Source organism: Rhinolophus sinicus, chromosome 2 (genome assembly GCF_057876585.1).
Source record: "Rhinolophus sinicus isolate RSI-liver-muscle chromosome 2, RSI-T2T, whole genome shotgun sequence".
Classification (NCBI taxonomy): domain Eukaryota; kingdom Metazoa; phylum Chordata; class Mammalia; order Chiroptera; family Rhinolophidae; genus Rhinolophus; species Rhinolophus sinicus.
The window spans coordinates 84,552,677-84,570,996 of record NC_142502.1 but is presented as its reverse complement, the minus strand read 5'-3'; the positions used below and the strand labels follow the sequence as shown (position 1 = coordinate 84,570,996).

Sequence of the window (18,320 nt, the reverse complement as noted above, 5' to 3'; positions counted from 1 at the left end):
TAATAGCCCCTCCTCTGACCCTCCCACATCTACTGCCCTTGGAAAAGTAACCAAGTGAGAACTGGAAAGTTAATTAAGACAGATCTGTTCTTGTGCTTGTGTTTGTGGGAAAGAGAAAAACCAAAACAAAACAAAACACCCAATACTGAGAATGTACATCCAAAGGAAGGAGGCAGCGTCGGGGGAGGCTGCCTCTCTGTAGGGAAGCTGACGTGGCCCAAGACATCTCCCTGATGCCTAACGTAGGGATAGCTAAACTCTCCCAGCCGTGCTGCCAGCCTCTTCACCTCCCCACATGTGTCCTCCCTCCTCTCATCCTATACTTCTGTCCCATGCTACCACCTCCCTTCTCTCTGCCTTGGTCTTCATCGGCCGCATTTCACCCCAGGGTATGACTTAACTTTCTCCCAGCCAGAAATCACCAGTGTCAGGCAATACCTAATGTTAAGCTCACTCAGTGGGGTGTCTGTTTTCCTTGCTAATGGCACAATAAAGAGTTTTGATTCTATAACTAACAGATGCAACTAAATTCTGAAAGGCAGTTATTTAACTGGCAATACAGTGTTCACTTTCTTTCTAGCTCTCGTAGAAATCAGCTACTGCTACTCACCTGCTAAAAGGAATCACAGAATAGATTTATGAAATTAAACTTCCAAACTCAAAATTATTGGTCATATGAAATAAGAATAAGATATTTCAAAAATTATCTCCCCTTACACGAGGATCTTAAAATATGCCTACAATTTAAGAAATAGAGACTCTCTTCGACACTGTGGGTAGGACTGAGACCTCCACAATTATGCAATTCCCACATCAAGTCTACATTTTTGAAAGAGCAAGCAGACTTTCTTAGAACTGTGCTAAGGTAATAACTGAAGTTTGTGTCTGTGCATCACGGGACTACTAAATAGGAACACCAATCCTGGTCCTCAGTTCCCGCATGTGACAGTGACATCCCTTCCTCCCTCTCACCTGTCCATTCTTAAACAAAAACTTACTGCATAGTGACTGTGGGCCAGGTACTATTTTATAGTCTGTACAGCAAACTAAATAAAAACTTCTGCCCTCATTAGCTTAATTCTAATGTCTGAGAAAGACAAAAAACAAAATATATAAGATAAACAAGGGGCCCAGACAATACTGGTTTTTGTCTGGGGAGGAAGGAGCGGTAGGATGCAGGCAACAAGCAATAACAGCAATGTCAATCAAGCCAGTTAAACAACAGTGGGAAAAACAATCGCATCAGAAAGAGAAATGAATTGACTGTGGAGAACTAGTTATAACTCCCTCTAGAGGGAGAAGTATACTTTTCCTATCCTTTGTCCCCTTTCCCTAGGTGAAACTACCACAAGTGTGGGGAAGTAAAAGGTTTTCGGTAAGACTATTAAAGGGTTGGATCTCTTTCTTTTCTCTCTCTCTGTGTCTCTCTTTTTGTTTTACCTTGGTCTCTTCTAGTTGCCTTTGCAGATTTTTCGGGTCCACAGCAATGGGTTCAGATAAGTGTTTGTTTGCTGTGACCTCGCAGGCCTGCAGCTCAGCAAGAAGTCCACATGAGGCATCTTCATAATGTTGGTATTTATCCACCAGATCTTTAAGATTATTCCCAAGGACATTGCACTAAAATAACAAAAGAGAAAAGGGTGGAGGATTAAAATATGCTATTTTTGTATGTATTAAATAGCCTTAGGACCTATGAGTTATGTAACTTAGAAAACACCACACTTCAACCAAAGTGAGTGAAAACTGGAGGGTTGAGTTTTTTTCTCCTTTATATGAAGAAGCTTCCTCTGACAAGTCAAAAAGTACCATAAAAATGAGATTAGTCTTCAATTTATGCCAATTTGAAAACATCTTTACAAGGGCTGAATCTTAATCCAGATTGAAGGATTTAGATATTAATCATCAGAAGAGGCTGATCTACCAGGGTACATTCCAACTGAGTTTTATACACCATGTGAATAGCTATGTATCTGATGGAAAGGTTTTGAAGGTGCTTAATAAATCACTTGTATATGCTGCACAAGATTGATTAACATAAGGAGGGCATATAATCTATATCAGATTGAAGCAAAGGCCAAGACTCAATGACGCTTTTCAAATCATTTGTGCAACTTCGTCAGTCTGTTCAGCTTAGATAGTAAACAGGGAAATGTTTTCTTACATTTTTTTTTTGAGCTCTTACTTGTCCATGTGAGTAAGAGAAGCTGAAAGAGCCTGTTAGCCATCAAACATTAAAATAATACACTGATCAACTATTATCTGTAAAAGAAGCACCTGCCGTACTTGTGAAGGAAATTATCTAAGATGAAACTTGAGTTCTCAAGCTTGAGAGGCTGCAAAAATTAGCAAGGCACTGTTCGTTTGGAGAAAAAGCATAAACGCCACCTGGTGGTCATATTGGGTGTTAGAGCGTTTTAAAGCTATGGCTGCCTAAAAATCACTCCAAACTAATTGAAAAAATAACTTCAGAGACCTAGTCCTAAAACACATTTTTCAGAAGTAAAGAAGATGAATAAGACTGAGGGAAGTAGGATTAAACTTATTTTCCCTGCTTCATATTTTTAGGTTTCTTGCTTCTAATTCCCAAAACAACAGTTAAGAAGATAGAGTAAAACTATAATCGCAGATTGATCTTCACCTTAAAACATAAAAATAAAATTACCTTAGAGTAGAGAGACCTGAACCGATCGGTCACATGATCCAATTTGCTCTGGACCTCTCTGTGAGTTGAAGAAGTGTCAATATTATCCTGGTCAGCCTTCCCACTGCCATCTCTTTTGCTGCAAGATTTGGCTGCTTCTAACACTCTGTTTCCAGAAATGGTGATGTACCTCAAATCACCTTTGTGAGAAATCACATCTTCTGAGAAACTCTTCTGCCTCTTCAGTTTGGTCATTAAACCATCTAAGTCATCTGCACCAGCCTCCAGGTTTTCAAGTTCTTGCTCTGACTGCTGCAGCCAGTGTTCAAACTCGCTGTAATCAGCATCGAACTTTTCTAACTCTTCCTGCAGAGAATGTGTTAACTTCATTTTCTTTTCTGACTCAGCCAGCACCGTTTCGTAATGCGCTTTGAGTTCCTTCATGTTCTTTTGCAGTTTCTCTTTTTCCTCCGGCGAGAGATAGTGACCCTGTTTCTCGAGCAAGGCTTGTGCGGACTGAGTGGCCATGAGGACAGCTTGATGCTGAGAAATGATCCTCTCGTGTTGGGCCTACATGAAAACAAACCGACTGTGTCTTTAAAGCAAGGACAAGGTTACACTGAGGCTGGAGGAAGCAGTCTGTTGCCTCAGGACCTACAGACTTAAATGACCTCCAGGCAGACAACTTGCTTCTCATCAACCTTTTCCAGATGCACAGTATTTCCCTTTTACTGATGAATTTCAGAATAGCAAAAGCTGCATTTGGAGAACTTTAATCTTATTTTAAGCAGATTTCCAATCTTCTCCAGAAAGGACTTAAGTAATCACATAGCACAAGTACTGTTTTTAAGAGAAGTTTGGAAAAAAATGTAACAAATGTCTGTGCCATTTCTAAAACAAGCATCTACAACCAGGTCTCATTTTACTCACTGCTTCTTCACAACTACTGTAAAGAGACTGCTAATGTCTTTACCTACGTATTGAGCAAATGGGTGCAATACTTTTTATTATGAACTATCTTGAAAATTCATTTAAATTTAAAAGAAAAGGAATTTGTAATTCTAAAGCTATAAAAATACTATGACAATAATTAAGCAAGAACAACATACATTCAGAGAAGCCCACTGAAGTTAGAGGGACACATATAACAAAACAAAACGGAAGCCACGAGTTTTACTGAGCCTCAGTTTCCTGCAATGTTGAAAATGGAGACAATAACCCCTGCACATCACAGGTTTGCTGAAAGGAGTACATGAGATCACATATGCAGAACCTTCCCAAAGAACCTGACACATGCCAGGAACTAAAATCCACTCCGAAGGCAGAAGGCAGAGTCTCCGGCAAGTATGCTGCAAAGAGGCCACAGGTGTGCAGAGCTAGTAATTACCTCAGCCATCAGGGAAGGTGGGGTGGACTCAGGCGGCTAGAGTCCCTTTCTCTCCAGCCAGAAGCAGCTTTCCCATTGACCCCAATATGCTATACAAATATGACCAAAAGGATAACAATCCTTGTGGGCAACTTTCCACATTTCTTATACTAACTTAGACGGAACCAAATAATCTGATCCCATTACCTCAGAGCTCTTTCTATAGCCTGGCCTTCTGTTACTCTACTCCCAGCATTCTGGCCTCTCCCACCCCTATCTTCACCCCCATCTTATTAGGTACGTTAGCAACTTTTTCTCCAGTTGTTCTCTTGCCTGGTAACAGCTCTTTCCCCAGATATCTGTTTGCCAACCCACCCCCCTCCTTTAAATCTTCCCACAAATCTCATCTCTTCATAGTGGGCTATTCTGAGGATCGTATTCAAGGCTGAAAATTCGCCCCAACTCCACACTCAACCGCCTGTACCCAATTCAACATTTTTCTCTTAGCAAAAAGTTATCTTCTAACACCCCATAAAATTTAGTTCTCTGTTGCCTGCCTTATCATCCTCACCTCCTAGTATGCAAGCACCAGAACAGGGAATTTATTTTGCTCACTGGGGAACCCCAAGTACCCAGAACAGTGGCTGAATAATAATAACTGTATGCCATGAAGTGCAAAGGACCGAGAAGCACTGCTGCAGGGCAATGGTTCCGTTACAGGTCTGATCCCAATTAGGCAGCGGAGAACAGACTCATTAATATTTTTATTCTCACTGTCTGTAATGATGCCTGCCACACTGTGGGCAAATGATAAATATTTTGTCTAAATCACTTTTCTCCCACAGGCTGTGCCATTGACATTCAAATTATATTCACACACTATCCTCCAGTAGGTCTTTTGCACACAGTAGGTTGGATAGACGTATAGAACACCTTATAAATAATCTGATCCATCCCCTTCTTTTTACAGATGAGAAAACTCAGATTGTAGGAAGAGGAGAGCTTGGCCCAGCATGTGCAGCACTGAGGCATGCCTAGAAAGATCTAGACACAGAACCTTGGTCAGGCTCTTTGGTCATCTCTCTACCAGGAAATGAGGAATTGCTAAAGTATTTTCAGAGTGTCATTTTCATAGACGCTAACACATCAGAAAGCAAACGTCATGCTGTGACTAAAAACAAAGACGTTCCTGTGAGGCATCTTTATCTTTGAGTCCGCCCACTGGTATTTTTCACTACTTGGGTCAATTTACTATCCTTTCCTGACTTCTCTGTCACTGACTCACAAGGTTCCTTCAGGAATTCATTAGATAATTTCATTATAAGAGACAATTACAATAAGGTCCCTTGACATTGTGATACAGTAAATACTTCCACCCTACTTCTGGTTTAATTTATATTTTCTGTAACATCAGAACCTCACAGACAGCATACTCTTCCAGAGACTTCAACTTGGAGGAAAGCACAAAGAACTGCAGAAGTTCCTAAAAACCCAGTCGTCTCACTACCAAATGTCAAACGCTGAAATAAAATGATCAATTACGGGACACTTGAAACTGGTTTTCGAAAGTTGCCTTTGGTCCCATAGTAGCATTAACGTTAGCTTTGATTTCCACCAGGCAGTGAATTTTTAAAAGGCCTCTTGTTCCTCTTCTCAATACTAGCATTCACCGTAGAGATGAGCTGAGGCCCAGAGGGAACATCACAGAAAGTTGCACTACGAACATGGCTTAAAGGTAGCAATGACTGAGCTCACGGCCTAATATTAAGTCCAAACCCCTCCCTTATTGGATGTGTCACCTCGGGCAAATTAGTTTCCTTCTGTAGGTTACGGTTTCCCCATCTGTAAAACGAGAATAATAATCTCAAAGAGTAGCTGGGAGAACTAAATGCATTAAAATGGGAAGAACTTAGAGAGTGCCTGGCGCACTGTAATTTGTTCTATAAATCTTCGTTGTTGTATTATTATTATTTCTATTAATTATAACTCTGCTTCACTTATAAGAATGGCATATTTAATGATTGATTTCTCATTGTTTTGACTTGCTTGGAATTCTCACAATAACTTACATTTGCCATAATGATGGACCTAGGGGGAAAAAAGGACTTTATTCTCAATGGTCATTAACACGTTGCATACGGCAGGGTTTAAATCCCTTGTGAAGATTCTTGTGATCCGTACGCAAGGTGTTAAGGTTTGAAAAGACAAGACATGTGCTAAGTTGTTCCTATGTTTACCGACGTGAAAATAGAATTTTACAGTATCATTATGTTTAAGACAACGAACCTTAACTTTCTGGTATTGCTGGTTCAGATTCTCCTCAGTGGTTCCAACTGGCCCATCAACATCAGTTTCCAACAGGTTACCATTAACTTCATCCTCTTCTCCAATCGCCGACTTGCTATCACCTTCTTGAAAATGAGTCCCATTCTGTTCAATCACCTGTTTCTGTTTTATCCCCACCCTTTGCGAGTCTTTGTCAACATCTGACAACCAGTCCAAGAGGTTTTCTATTTTGGTTTTACTCTCTTCCAGCTGCTTCTCAGCGGCAACCTGGGGGGGAGGGGGGGAGTTCACAATGGGTATTCTGAACATGGGCCAAGGCATTAGTTTTAAGACATGCTAAAGGTAAATATTTAGATAATTTACAATTAGAATGGGGATACTAAAAACTGATACACACTGAAAACTGAACACACTGAAGTGAAACCTTAAAGGAACTGGAAATTACTTTTAAGTTTCCACTGGTCTTAAAAACATATTCCTAAGTTTTAACTATAGTAATTAATGAGTCCCTATATATTTCACAAGTAGAAACTCTCATAATCCCACTTAAATGTTGTTTTGTTTTGTTTTGTTTTGTTTTAAGTTAAGTAAAGCCAATTCTTCAACCTTACTGCAGTATTTGGTCAATTACAAACCTGGAAACCCAAAATTGTAGTCCCAGGTACTAAATGATGATTGCTTACCACTACCTGATGTCATTTAATAAATCAAAAAACTGTTACACTAATCATTTTCAACAAAAGCAACAGTGTACCCATTATTTGAATAAGGACCTTTTCAGTTTCTTCCTTGATTGCTGTCGTCACAACTTTATCCAGCTCCTTCTTCGACTGTTCTGCCTTTAAATTAAGCTGTTCACACTTTATCTTAGCTTCATTAAGTTTCTGTTCAATCAAAGCCTTATCTTCTTGTGACAGCTTTTCATCATTCTCTTTTAAGAAGTTCTCTGTGTTTTTCACTATTTCTGCCAAAGCCTGTGCACTTCCTTGCATATCTTTCTGCAATTCCTTATAATACAAAAAGAAAACAAATCTTATTAAATTATTACCTATTTAATTTATCCTGAGTTGTAATTCTAAAAGAGGAAGTGAGCAGAAAAGGAGAATCTAGCATGTATAGACTGAAAAAGCATATTCAATATGTTAACTTGAGTTGGTTTATTTAAGTCACAATATTTAATGTAATTTGAAAGCACTAAAGAAAGGAATGAGATTTTCGTGTTTAACAGAGATGCGGTTTGTAAAACATTGAAAACAACAAAGTACTCAGTATACAATTTATACAAATTGGCATATACCAGATATTTTCACATTATATAAGCTCATTTGCAAAGCTTTTAAATACCTGGCCATGTTATTTATTCCATTTCTAAACATTTATGTTTTAATATGCATCTACTGCTCAGGATAAAAACAAATAGGTCTCCAAGTTATGAGCTAAGTTGTGCCTAAGATAATTTCTATACTAAGATAATCTCTTCTTCTAAACACTAGAGCTCTACAATATATTATGTTTGCACCTTTGCCTTGGCTGTTAAGAAGTTCAAAATTAAGAAATCTCCTTAGCAGTTATACCTTTCCTCTGTCTAGATTTCTCTGTGTAATTTTTCCTCTTCTCTTCCTCCTTTACTTTGCATTTTCTTCTCTGTATTGCACTGTATTTGAGCTTTCATATTATTTATGCATCCTTTTATTTTAAGCTTCCTCAAATTTTTCTGAGAAGTATTTAAATTGAAAGAGATACTACTTGTTGAACCACTACTATGTGACATTAACTGTGCTAGTCACTTAACACACAATATTTACTTAACTCATACAATAACATAGCAATGGAACTAAGACCGATGAAAAAACTGTAGCACAAAAAGATTAAATTATAAAGTTAACAACATGTAGAGTCTGGAATTTAGAGCAAGAGCTAACTAGTTAAGATGAGAATATTATTTCTTCTGACATCAAAATAAAGATATCTTTATCTGCCACTACTGTTTGTTCCTTCAATGAAAAGGGACAAACTGCAAAGAAAGTTGAAAGGAATAAACAAGAGAAAGAATCCAAACTGAGGGCTATTTCATCTGATTTGCAAGTGAGTAGGTTGGTCTTAAAGGATCCAAGTTTTAACTCATCTCATAAGGTATTTCCACTATCACACCTTTATATCTCTACCATTCACTATATTACCAAAAACTAGTCAAGAAAATTACTTGGCTTGCTTGAGGTTGGAAATGGAACTCTTAGTATAAAGTTTATAGCTCAGGAGGGTCGGGGGCATCTAGGTACACCTTGCCTTGGAAAAGCTAAAAATGATGCTACTCTGCAGTCATTTTAAATGAATTCCAAATAACAGTAACCAAACTTAACATCAACATTGACCTGCTGATGCAAAGCCAAATTCTACCTCTTGCTTGGACTGGTACTTCTTTAATTCGACTGTGCCATCTCCAATCACGAAGGTTTCCTGGTGACCAATCAGGCGGTTTTCAGTTTGCGTAAGGAGATCACATATCCCTTGCAGTTTCTCTTTGTACTCCTGCTGACGCTCTGCCACCATCTAAAAAGGAGCAAAACCAAAGCCTCTTAAATGGAGGTCATAAACTCACTATTGTGATAGCTCCTTATTAGAACACATTTTGCAAGTTTCCTCTAAATAAGCTTTTCTAAGTATGCTGTAAACATGATAGCAGTGGGGTACAAACTGAGCTAGGTGACACAGAAAGTAAGAGCATGTCCCATGTACAAGGAAAGAGATCATGTTTGGATGAAACTGCTCAACAGAATACTGGCCATGCACATGTGTGAGAGATGGAACTTCGGACCGACAGGAAGAAACATTCCATTTTCTTAAGCTCTTGAAACCTGCGACACACACAATTAATTCTGTAAAAGGATATCAAAACAGAAGTTAGTCGTGATTGTCTGTTAATATATTTGATATGTGCATATAGGTTATCATGCTAGAAACAATGCCTGGGTGCTTCGAGAAATAATAAAAAGGACACTGCATGCAATATTTTTACTGAGTCACTATGTCTAATTCTATTCCCACCCCTTTGGTCATTATCGATTACTGCTGGATGCAGCACTCTAATATAATTCATTAAATATTTCTAAGAGATTTATTTCATGTCAATTACTTGCATCTTTTATTTTCCTATTATACAGAGGATGTCAAAAAATGTATACACATTTTCAGAAAGGAAAAAACTGTATTAATTGTAATACTCAATATATACCAATAACAAAAGACGAGCACAAGTCACGTTTGACTTCTGCAATTACAAGAGGTGCTCAAAGTGGTTACCATCAGCATCCAGACACTGCTGATTATGGCGAACTACTGCTTGAGCATAGGTAACATCTCTTAAAATGTGTATACATTTTCTTTTGGCATCCCTGGTATATATATACGTACTACTAGTTAATTCATCTTATAGCCATAGGTCATATTTACTAGGAGCTTAACATATGCTGGGCAATACATATATATATATTTTTAATCAATGCTTACAATACTACCAGGTAAGCACTATTTCCAATTTATTATTTCCAATTTACCAATGAGGAAACTGGTTAAGTGATTGGCCCTCGGGTCACACAATAAATGAATGGAGCAGCTGGGATGTAAACACAGGCAGTCTGGCTCCAGAGCCCAGGGTTCTGAACTGCTCAGCCATACTGCCTCCTAGAGGAGAAAGATGGCCTCAACTTTCTTTACTCAGGTTCATCTATCCATCCACCCCTTGACATTTCTGAGTGCATCCACATAGTCTACTCCTAGGGAAAGAGTGCAAACTCTCACCTGAAAACAGTAGTTTTAGGGAGTCAGGAAAATTAAAATCAATGAATTATTGTATAAAATAATATTATGCTATATTGTAGAATCTCTACATTATATATACACCCTGTCCATTAACTGCCTTTCCAGAAAGCCTTTCCTATCATGCCATAATCCCTGGGTGTCTACATTACATGTTTCACACTGAAGAACTGAAAACAAAGAATTCCAACTCCACAAAGAAAGGCAAACCTTCTGATCACCAAGATCTTGTTCTAGCTGTAACTGAGTCTCTAAATGTTCCACCTGGGTAGTAACTGATTCCTGTACATCAAGAAAACACTTCTGAGTTGTATTTAAGAGCCTCAGCAGTTGTTTGCTCTGGTCGGGAGACAGATCTTGTGCATATTCAGAAATGAAGAACTGCACATCAAAGGCAGTGGTCTCCAACTGCATTTTGGTATGTCCAAGGTCTTTTAACACATTCTGTGAAGAAAGCAGTACAAGTGACCAACAGGGAATTAAGCCACAATGTAAAGTTTATATGAACGATAATATTCAGTTTTTAAAATATGTTTTATATATCAAAGGATTCAAGGTTTTATTGATATTCTTTTATTTTTCAATTTGTCGAAAATCTACTTATCATCTAGTATCAACTATAGATTAAATTATTTAAATACTGAATTAATTAATATTATATAAAAAGATAACCCCTCCAAGAATATTTCACCCTTGCCTGCCACATCACACTAAAATGTAACGCTGACAAAAAGTAAAGATCCAACTTATGTCCATTTAGCACAATGACGAGAAGTATCAACATTAAAATATTGCTTGCTAACATTTATAGTAGCCATGTAATTGTGTAGCACATAAACAAGATCAGGGAAAATTTGAAACATGACTTAAATGGGCCAGAATTTCAGTTTTTTGACTCACAAGCCAGGAGCCAGGAGCCTAACCATCATTCATGAGGCATGTTGTTCAAATTAAAAACTTGGAAGAAAAAAAGGGCACGACAAAAATGACTAATATATGAATACAACTCATAGTATGATGTATTTATACTATTATGGATTTGACTAATATATAAATACATAAATACAAATCGTAACATGTCAATGGTAGTAAGAGTTTGATATGGCAGTTGGGATAGCATCAAAATGACATCCATAAAGTTGTGATTATTTTATAGTTGCAACAATTATGAACCAACATCATGCAGAAACAAAGAAAGGAAATAATAGTTTATAGCTTTAGCAAAGTCGTAGTTTTTTAAACATTTGTTATACTAAATCCACAAGTTTTTAAATTTGCTTTGTCTTACTTATTTTGATACTTGCCTTGAGTACCTCCAAAGTTTTCTTTATACATTCAGTATCTCGAACATTCACAGTCTCCATATCCTTCACAGATTTGCTCTTCTCTGATATCCAATGTGAGAATGACTTAAGTTTGTGCAGAAATTCTTCATGGGAAACTGCTAGTTTTGACTAGAAAACAAAATTGTGTATCCATTTCTGTCTGTCCCCAAATTTCAAATTCCTACAAATGATGATTCTGTTTGAAAGGCTCAACCCTCTGAAAATAAAGTACTTCATCTTAGGACTAAATTTTTAAATAATCAAATTTTCTTCAAAACTCCAATTTGACTCAGTGTGGAATACTTTGATGCCTACCATTTCACCGTCAATTGCGAGCATGATTTGTTTCATTCTTTCTGAAGACACGTTGCTGAGGAAAGAGAAGGCCTTCTGTAAACTGTCGTGGCTTATACTTAATTTCTCAAGATGTCCTCTGGGGAAGTCACGGGGAAGAGACTTTAAAAACTCTTCGGCCAACTTCATGTCTTTTCTTAAAATAACAGCAATTGGCGCCAATCCCAATTCAAATGTCTGCAAAAAATATATATCCCCCAACAATTTAGTAAGAAACACAAATATAACTAATACTCAAAACATAAAAGGGCTCTGCTTATTTTTCCAAATTAACATTAGCTGACTACCATCCCTAACAGGCAGCAGACAATTCTTACCTCTAACTGTTTCAGTTGTATTTTCAAAGCTTCCAGATTGTTATCCAGAGACTCTTGGTTGTCTAAGGGGGGTTTCATATCTTGAAGCAAAGCCAAATATTCCTGCATTTTTGATGTGTGCTGTAGACACTGCTGTAACTCATTGGAAAACTAAACACAAATTAGGAAATTTTAATTCAATAGTCTTTATGCAGGTTTTTAAAGCAAATACAATGTATGGGATTATTCCCCCATGTCTCAAGTAGCTACTCCCATATAAAACATAAAGTCAACTTACTTGTTCCATTGAGTTATCTCCAGAAGTCATTTCTTTTGACCCTGAAATACATTCCAAATGGTTTTGGAAATCATGGCATTGCTCCTCCAACTTCTCATCTTTTGGCAAGGCTGATGCACCATCAGTCGAGTTCTCTGGTCCAATTTCTTTTATATTTTGTAAGTTAAGGGGACCATGGTTTCCTTCTTTGCTTTTAAGACAATCAAGAATGTGTGGTTTTTCATCTACCATCTCGAAAGTAGTAGATGATTTTGGATTCAAGTCTCCAACCTGTTCTGCTTTCTCTGAATATCCATCGGCAAGCAGCTTGTAGATAACATTTTCAAGTTGCAGTGGAAGTACTTCAGATTTAATACCTCTTTTCTCTAGATCATACTCCATCTGAGTTAATTCTTTCATCAATTCAAATGCTCCTATAACTTTAGAGCTATACTGATTTTGCTGAAGTATATCAAGGAGAAGCTCAGACTTAAGATTTGCAATACACAATGGATCATCTCTAATCTCTGCTCTTAGTTCTGGTGAGTTATTCACAGGAGAAATTCCAGTACAGTCACTGATCTTTGAGTCACTGGGCACACTGGATGCTTCATTCACCAACTGTGATGTGCTAACCCTTTTCATTAAGCTTTCAATTAAAATTTTAGTGTCTGCACAGGCTGAAGGTTCTCCCACCTCTTGAGGATTCGTATGACCTTCTTTTAATCTACTGTTTACAATGTCCTTTACATCCTCCACAAATACCTGAGATAATTCAGGTAACTGAACCTCCTTTTCTTGGAATCCTGGAGACAAGGCTTGTTCTTTTAGTGGTTGTTGCTCAGTTGTTTCTTTGTTTTTGTTAATTTCTAGGAATGAGTATTCAGTGCTTAATGAGTTATCGTTTCTTATTCCATTTGCACAGAGTCCTGACTGCACAATATCAGTATTTTCCCCAAGGGCTTCCACATTTCGAAGTGGTAAGACTGAAAGTGGGCTTTCATTTCTTTCTGGTGTGAACTGAGGAATTTCCATTCCTCCTTCTGAGACACCTTTAGTACAAAGGTCATTCCGTTGAACCATCTCATTTATAGGTGAGCCTTCTTGGGTAAGCGTTGCCTTCTCTTTTGCATTATTAACTCCTAATTCTAACTGTTCTTTCACGGGAGGGGATGCTACTAAAGTAGAGCTTGGGATATCTTCATTTGGTTTCAGGACATCTTTTGCTGTTATATTTTTTGCACAATGTTTTAAACAAGTAAAGAGATCGAGCTTTTTCTCAGGTCCATCGACGAATAAATCTTTCTCAGTACTTGTATCCCCTTCAGAAAATGTAATGTCTGAAGTAATGTCATGGATCACTTTGGAAACTGATGAGTCAAATATTTCTTCAAGATTCTCAGATTGAACAGGATTTTTGCTAACCATTGTTTGTAGATTCTTTAGTTCATCTTTAAGAGTTACAGTTTCTTTTTTAAGGCTTCCTTTCTGATTATGGTCTTCGTTGTTTGTGATTTGTGGAAACTGACTATTAACTAAATCAAGACTCTCCCTTGTACTTTCACTAGGCAAAAGTTTGAGATATTTATTATCTTCTACTAGACCTTCTATAAGTCTCTCTCTTTCACTTGACCACATTTTATGAATTGATGTTTCATCTTCTATTAATATATTGCTTTTGTCATCTCTCTTTTTAATTAGATCTCTTCCATTTCCTTGATGATCTTTATCAGTTACCATGGATGACAAATGGCTTTCCTCAGCAGGTTTTCCTATTAAATCAGGCTCAGAACAAACGATTTTATCAAAAGATAAGTCGACTTGATGCATGACATTCTCAAAATATTCATCACCTTTCCCTAAGTCAGCAGATTCTGGCCCTTGAATAAATTTAACTTTTATGTTCATTAGATCACTGTCTAATTCAGAAGTTGCATTGATGTTAGTATTATGTGAAATACCTACAGCACCAAAGGTGTGTTCTGATTTGGTGTCTTTACTGATAGGCAGCAATGTATCTTTAAGGGCCGTCTTATGATTCAACAGATTTTCTTTGCTTTTTCTAACAGCCTCAGTTGTATATTCCAGAAGATTGTTTCTTTCAGTAACTAAGCTACTTTTACTACTTGATTCTAGGTGTAAAACATTTACATTTTGCTGCTTTTCTAAAGAACTATAATTGTGCTTTTTATCCAGCTGAATTATTTTATTAATACTTTGATTTTCATAGCTGGTTTCCATTTCATCCATTATGGTAGCACACAGCTGGATATCCTTACCAGCAGCCTCATCTTGGCACACAGGCTTTTCATTCTCATGTCCTACTCCTTCCTTATCATCATCATCATCTCCACCATCATCGTCCTGATCATTACTGTCATATATATAATCCCCATAACTTTCTTCATTTTGCAGAGAATCGTTTAGATCAGTATCAGAGTTCAATTCTTGTCCAGTTACATACTCTTCTCTTGTCTCTCTCCAACAGCCAGTGTCATCAAATTTTAAGGATGCACTGAAGCTCTCTTTTCTTCCTACAATTTCATCATCAGTCAACGAGTCAGACTCATCACTCTCAAGGTTATTTGCACTTTCCGTTTCTGATACGGTTCCCAGCAACTGTTCATTGACCTCATATGAGCCAACTGAATTTAAATGTATTCTTTCATGAGGATCCAATTCAGCTTTCTCAATAGTTGTGAGAAAATCCTGAGGAGTCTGTGCTTTTCCCCTCAGACTTAAATTATCAAGCTGTCCCCCCTGAGTCACTAGAGAATTTTCATTCCCTTTTGGAGCATCATAGAAAACATCACCAGGAGAAGCAGCCCCATCATTTTCCTCTTGCAGAGCATCATAGTCCTCAGGTTGCAGGCAATCCTGATCATCACCTTCAAGAAGCAGAGAATCATGGTCATCATCTTCAAACAAGGGCGTATCATAAAAATCATCATCGCTATTAGTGTCTGTGTCTGTGTCACTCTGCTGATCATCCAGTAGTGATGTTTCATAGTCATCAGCCCTAACAATTTCTTCAAGCAATGGTGTGCCATAAACATGAGATGCATTGGCATTATCGATATCACCCCTTGGAGCTGTGGCATACGAGTGTTCTTCGGACTCGTTTTGCTTGTCTTCAGGTTTCTGCTGGGAAGCAGCATTCATTTTTTCATCTTCTCCATAAGTATCTGAAATATATTTGTTGTTGTGATATTGTACCTGAGGATCATTATAACCAATATTTAAAGAGTTCTGTCCAGAGTGTTCTAACTGTAAACTGATGTTGATAGCTGCAATTCCTAGAAACTGGTCTTGCAATTTTTCTCCCATTCTTTGACCCAATGACATGGTTTGGTCATTGGATGGTAAAGTAGAGGCTTCACATTTATTTCCATTGCCCTTCATAGCGTATACATCATTAAAGCTTCCCTGATCATTCTTCAATTTATCATGACTTAACAAGGCACTCAACCTGGGAGAATAGTCAAAGATAGTTGAATCTTTGTTTTTATTATCTTCAATCTCTGTTTCATTAAAATCACACATTCTACTAGTTTTTGATTTCACAATAGAATCTGTTATCAAATCACTTGCAAAGTTTTGAATGTTTTTAGAATTACTACATGCATCTGCATGTTCTTTTGTTTCAACTTGACTTTGATTTTCACCATCTTTAGGTATGTTTTCAGAGTCTTGGCTAAGCATGCTAACTTCTCCAAGTCCAGGCTGTGTTAAATATGATATAGAATTGGGAACATTCACACTGGATGAATTCTTAACTTTATGATCTCTTGCTATTATATTTGCCAGCTTTCCTGACTGATAAAATGCACGACTACAAACATTACTTCCCATTTCATTAAACTCTTCATCTAAGGCATGCTTTCTATCTTCAGGGATTTCTTTATGTTTAGGTCTTCTGCAATGACATGTATCAAAACCACTTGGTGAAGTTATACTTTCATCCTTTTCTTTACTTGGGGTATTATTCAGAAATTCACCAGGGAGTCTTAAGACATCAATATCTTCTTTTATGGGTGTGTCCTCATCAAATTCTGCACTACAGTCTTCCAGTAGCATACCAACAGCCTCATTCAAGTCTCCATCATACAACAAAAGTCTTTGCCCTGTGTTTGCATCCATATAGCTATTTATCATCAAATAAGACAGGAACAATTTTTTAGTTTGTTCTGAGCTCTGAATTGCCACTGGCTCTTCTCCATCAAAATCATCCTCTTCTTGCCTGTAATCATGAACAGTAGATGGTTGGAGTTTACAAAACGAGAGCCATCTTCTGGCATTTGTACAAGCTTCTAAATCTCCCAAATCTGGCATTTTATCAGGAAGTATTATACTTTTTAAAATCGATGCTGTATTATTATCTATAATTCCAAGCTGCTGAGCAACATCCAAACCAATGACTTGAGAAGTTTCTGGAATATAGAGAGCAGCTATTTTCTGCCTACCATTCAGGATTTTGTACGCCAATTCATTTGTAATCATTTTTTGTTGCAAGGAAGAAGATGTGGGAAATATTTCACCAGAGTGAGGCCAAATGAGTCCAACATAGCCTCGCTGAGCCTCCAGTACCAAAAGGGCACTGCTTGAAGTTATTAAATCACACTGGACTGCTTCATCTACAGTTAAACGTTTAGCAGGGTTTGAGTGAATGATTCCACCTGTTTGAACCTGATAGGTTAGAATACTGTTAGCAATATCTCTGTCAATCACCCCTTCTGCCATAGCTTCTTCAACAGTCATTCTTTGACCAGAGTTGCAATGGATCAGACCTCCAGAAAGAAGCTGTGCGCCTAATAACCTAAACATGGTTTCCCGGTCTATGAGACCTTCATGAGCTGCCCTTAAAATGCTAAGGTTTCTTCCACATTTTAACGTTATTCTGCCTCCTTCTTGTGGTCTCACAGGTAGAAGCCGCATCCCAGTGTTTTCCTGTAAAATACTTCTTTGTCTAATCTCTGTTAAAGACACCTTCTCAGAGGTACTTGGATCAATAAGATCTTTACACATGTTTTGCCTTTCCAGGACTTTAGAAAATAATGCTGAGGAAACCAAGTTCTCTTGAAAAGCCTTCTGTAGGGTCAGTTGTTCTCCTGTGGCTGGAATAACTAGAAAGCCTGTAGAAAGCAGTATCTCAAGAACTCTGATGGCCATGGATTCTGATATCAGGCCTTGAGCCAGAGCATCCAGCACAGGGATTGTGGTAGATGATACAGCAGAAATAATCTCCTTTGCTTGATTTAGTTCTTTGAGTTGGCACAGGACTTGTTCGTCAATGAGGCCATGACTTTCAGCACCTTTGAGGTCAAAGCATTTTCTTAATTCTGGTGAAATTAGACCAGAAATCATTAGCTGTGTCTCAAGCAACCTGATTCCCGTGTCATAGTCAATGAAGCCTCTTAAAACTGCCTGAAAGACTGAAAGGACTTCTCCAGTTGTCTGGTCAATAGTGCCTGCGATCACTTTATCCAGCTGAAAGGGAAACACAAAATTCTCAGGTCAGTCTGCGATTCGGGGTGGGCCCAGTTTCAGGAAACTCCATGTGCATGTTTTAAATAAAGAATACACTTCAACATGAAAATCCTCTACTTACCAAAGCGTGGCAATGCTGTGAATGTTAGGCACCTCAAATGCACAAGTGATCTATGTCAGTGATCTATTCAACAGCACAGGATGTGATAAAAGCTTTGAAAACAACATGCATCTGTGAATTGAAAACTTAATATTATGTACATTAACAAGGTTAGTGAGGACACCACAGAGTCAATGATGATAGCAAGAAAACAGAACACATACCTAGAAGGCCATCATGCTTTCTGCAACTGGGTGAGATTAGTCTACTAACACGAAAAAGAGTATCAAACCCCATGCTATTGATGTTTACAGCATACAGACTTCTTCAGACAAAAACTAATGAACCAGAAAAATTGTTACATACCCCCAA

The 18,320-nt window shown here is 37.8% G+C and overlaps 1 protein-coding gene across 32 annotated transcripts in view; it reads right to left on the bottom strand.

Annotated features, from left to right (window-relative positions):
* Nucleotides 1-18,320, bottom strand: part of DST (dystonin) — a 428,859-nt gene that overhangs the window by 118,184 nt on the left and 292,355 nt on the right. For 26 of the 32 annotated variants that reach the window (XM_019734620.3, XM_019734625.3, XM_019734626.3 and 23 more), the window contains 10 exons: nt 12,383-17,848; nt 12,106-12,255; nt 11,750-11,965; nt 11,414-11,563; nt 10,320-10,553; nt 8,691-8,843; nt 7,067-7,300; nt 6,294-6,560; nt 2,663-3,211; nt 1,441-1,617 (listed from right to left, as the gene is read on the bottom strand). In XM_019734620.3, the coding sequence (XP_019590179.3) occupies nt 1,441-1,617; nt 2,663-3,211; nt 6,294-6,560; nt 7,067-7,300; nt 8,691-8,843; nt 10,320-10,553; nt 11,414-11,563; nt 11,750-11,965; nt 12,106-12,255; nt 12,383-17,848 (7,596 nt within the window). The remainder of the gene's footprint in view (nt 1-1,440; nt 1,618-2,662; nt 3,212-6,293; nt 6,561-7,066; nt 7,301-8,690; nt 8,844-10,319; nt 10,554-11,413; nt 11,564-11,749; nt 11,966-12,105; nt 12,256-12,382; nt 17,849-18,320) is intronic. The other 6 variants (XM_019734643.3, XM_019734644.3, XM_019734647.3 and 3 more) reach the window with 1 other exon arrangement.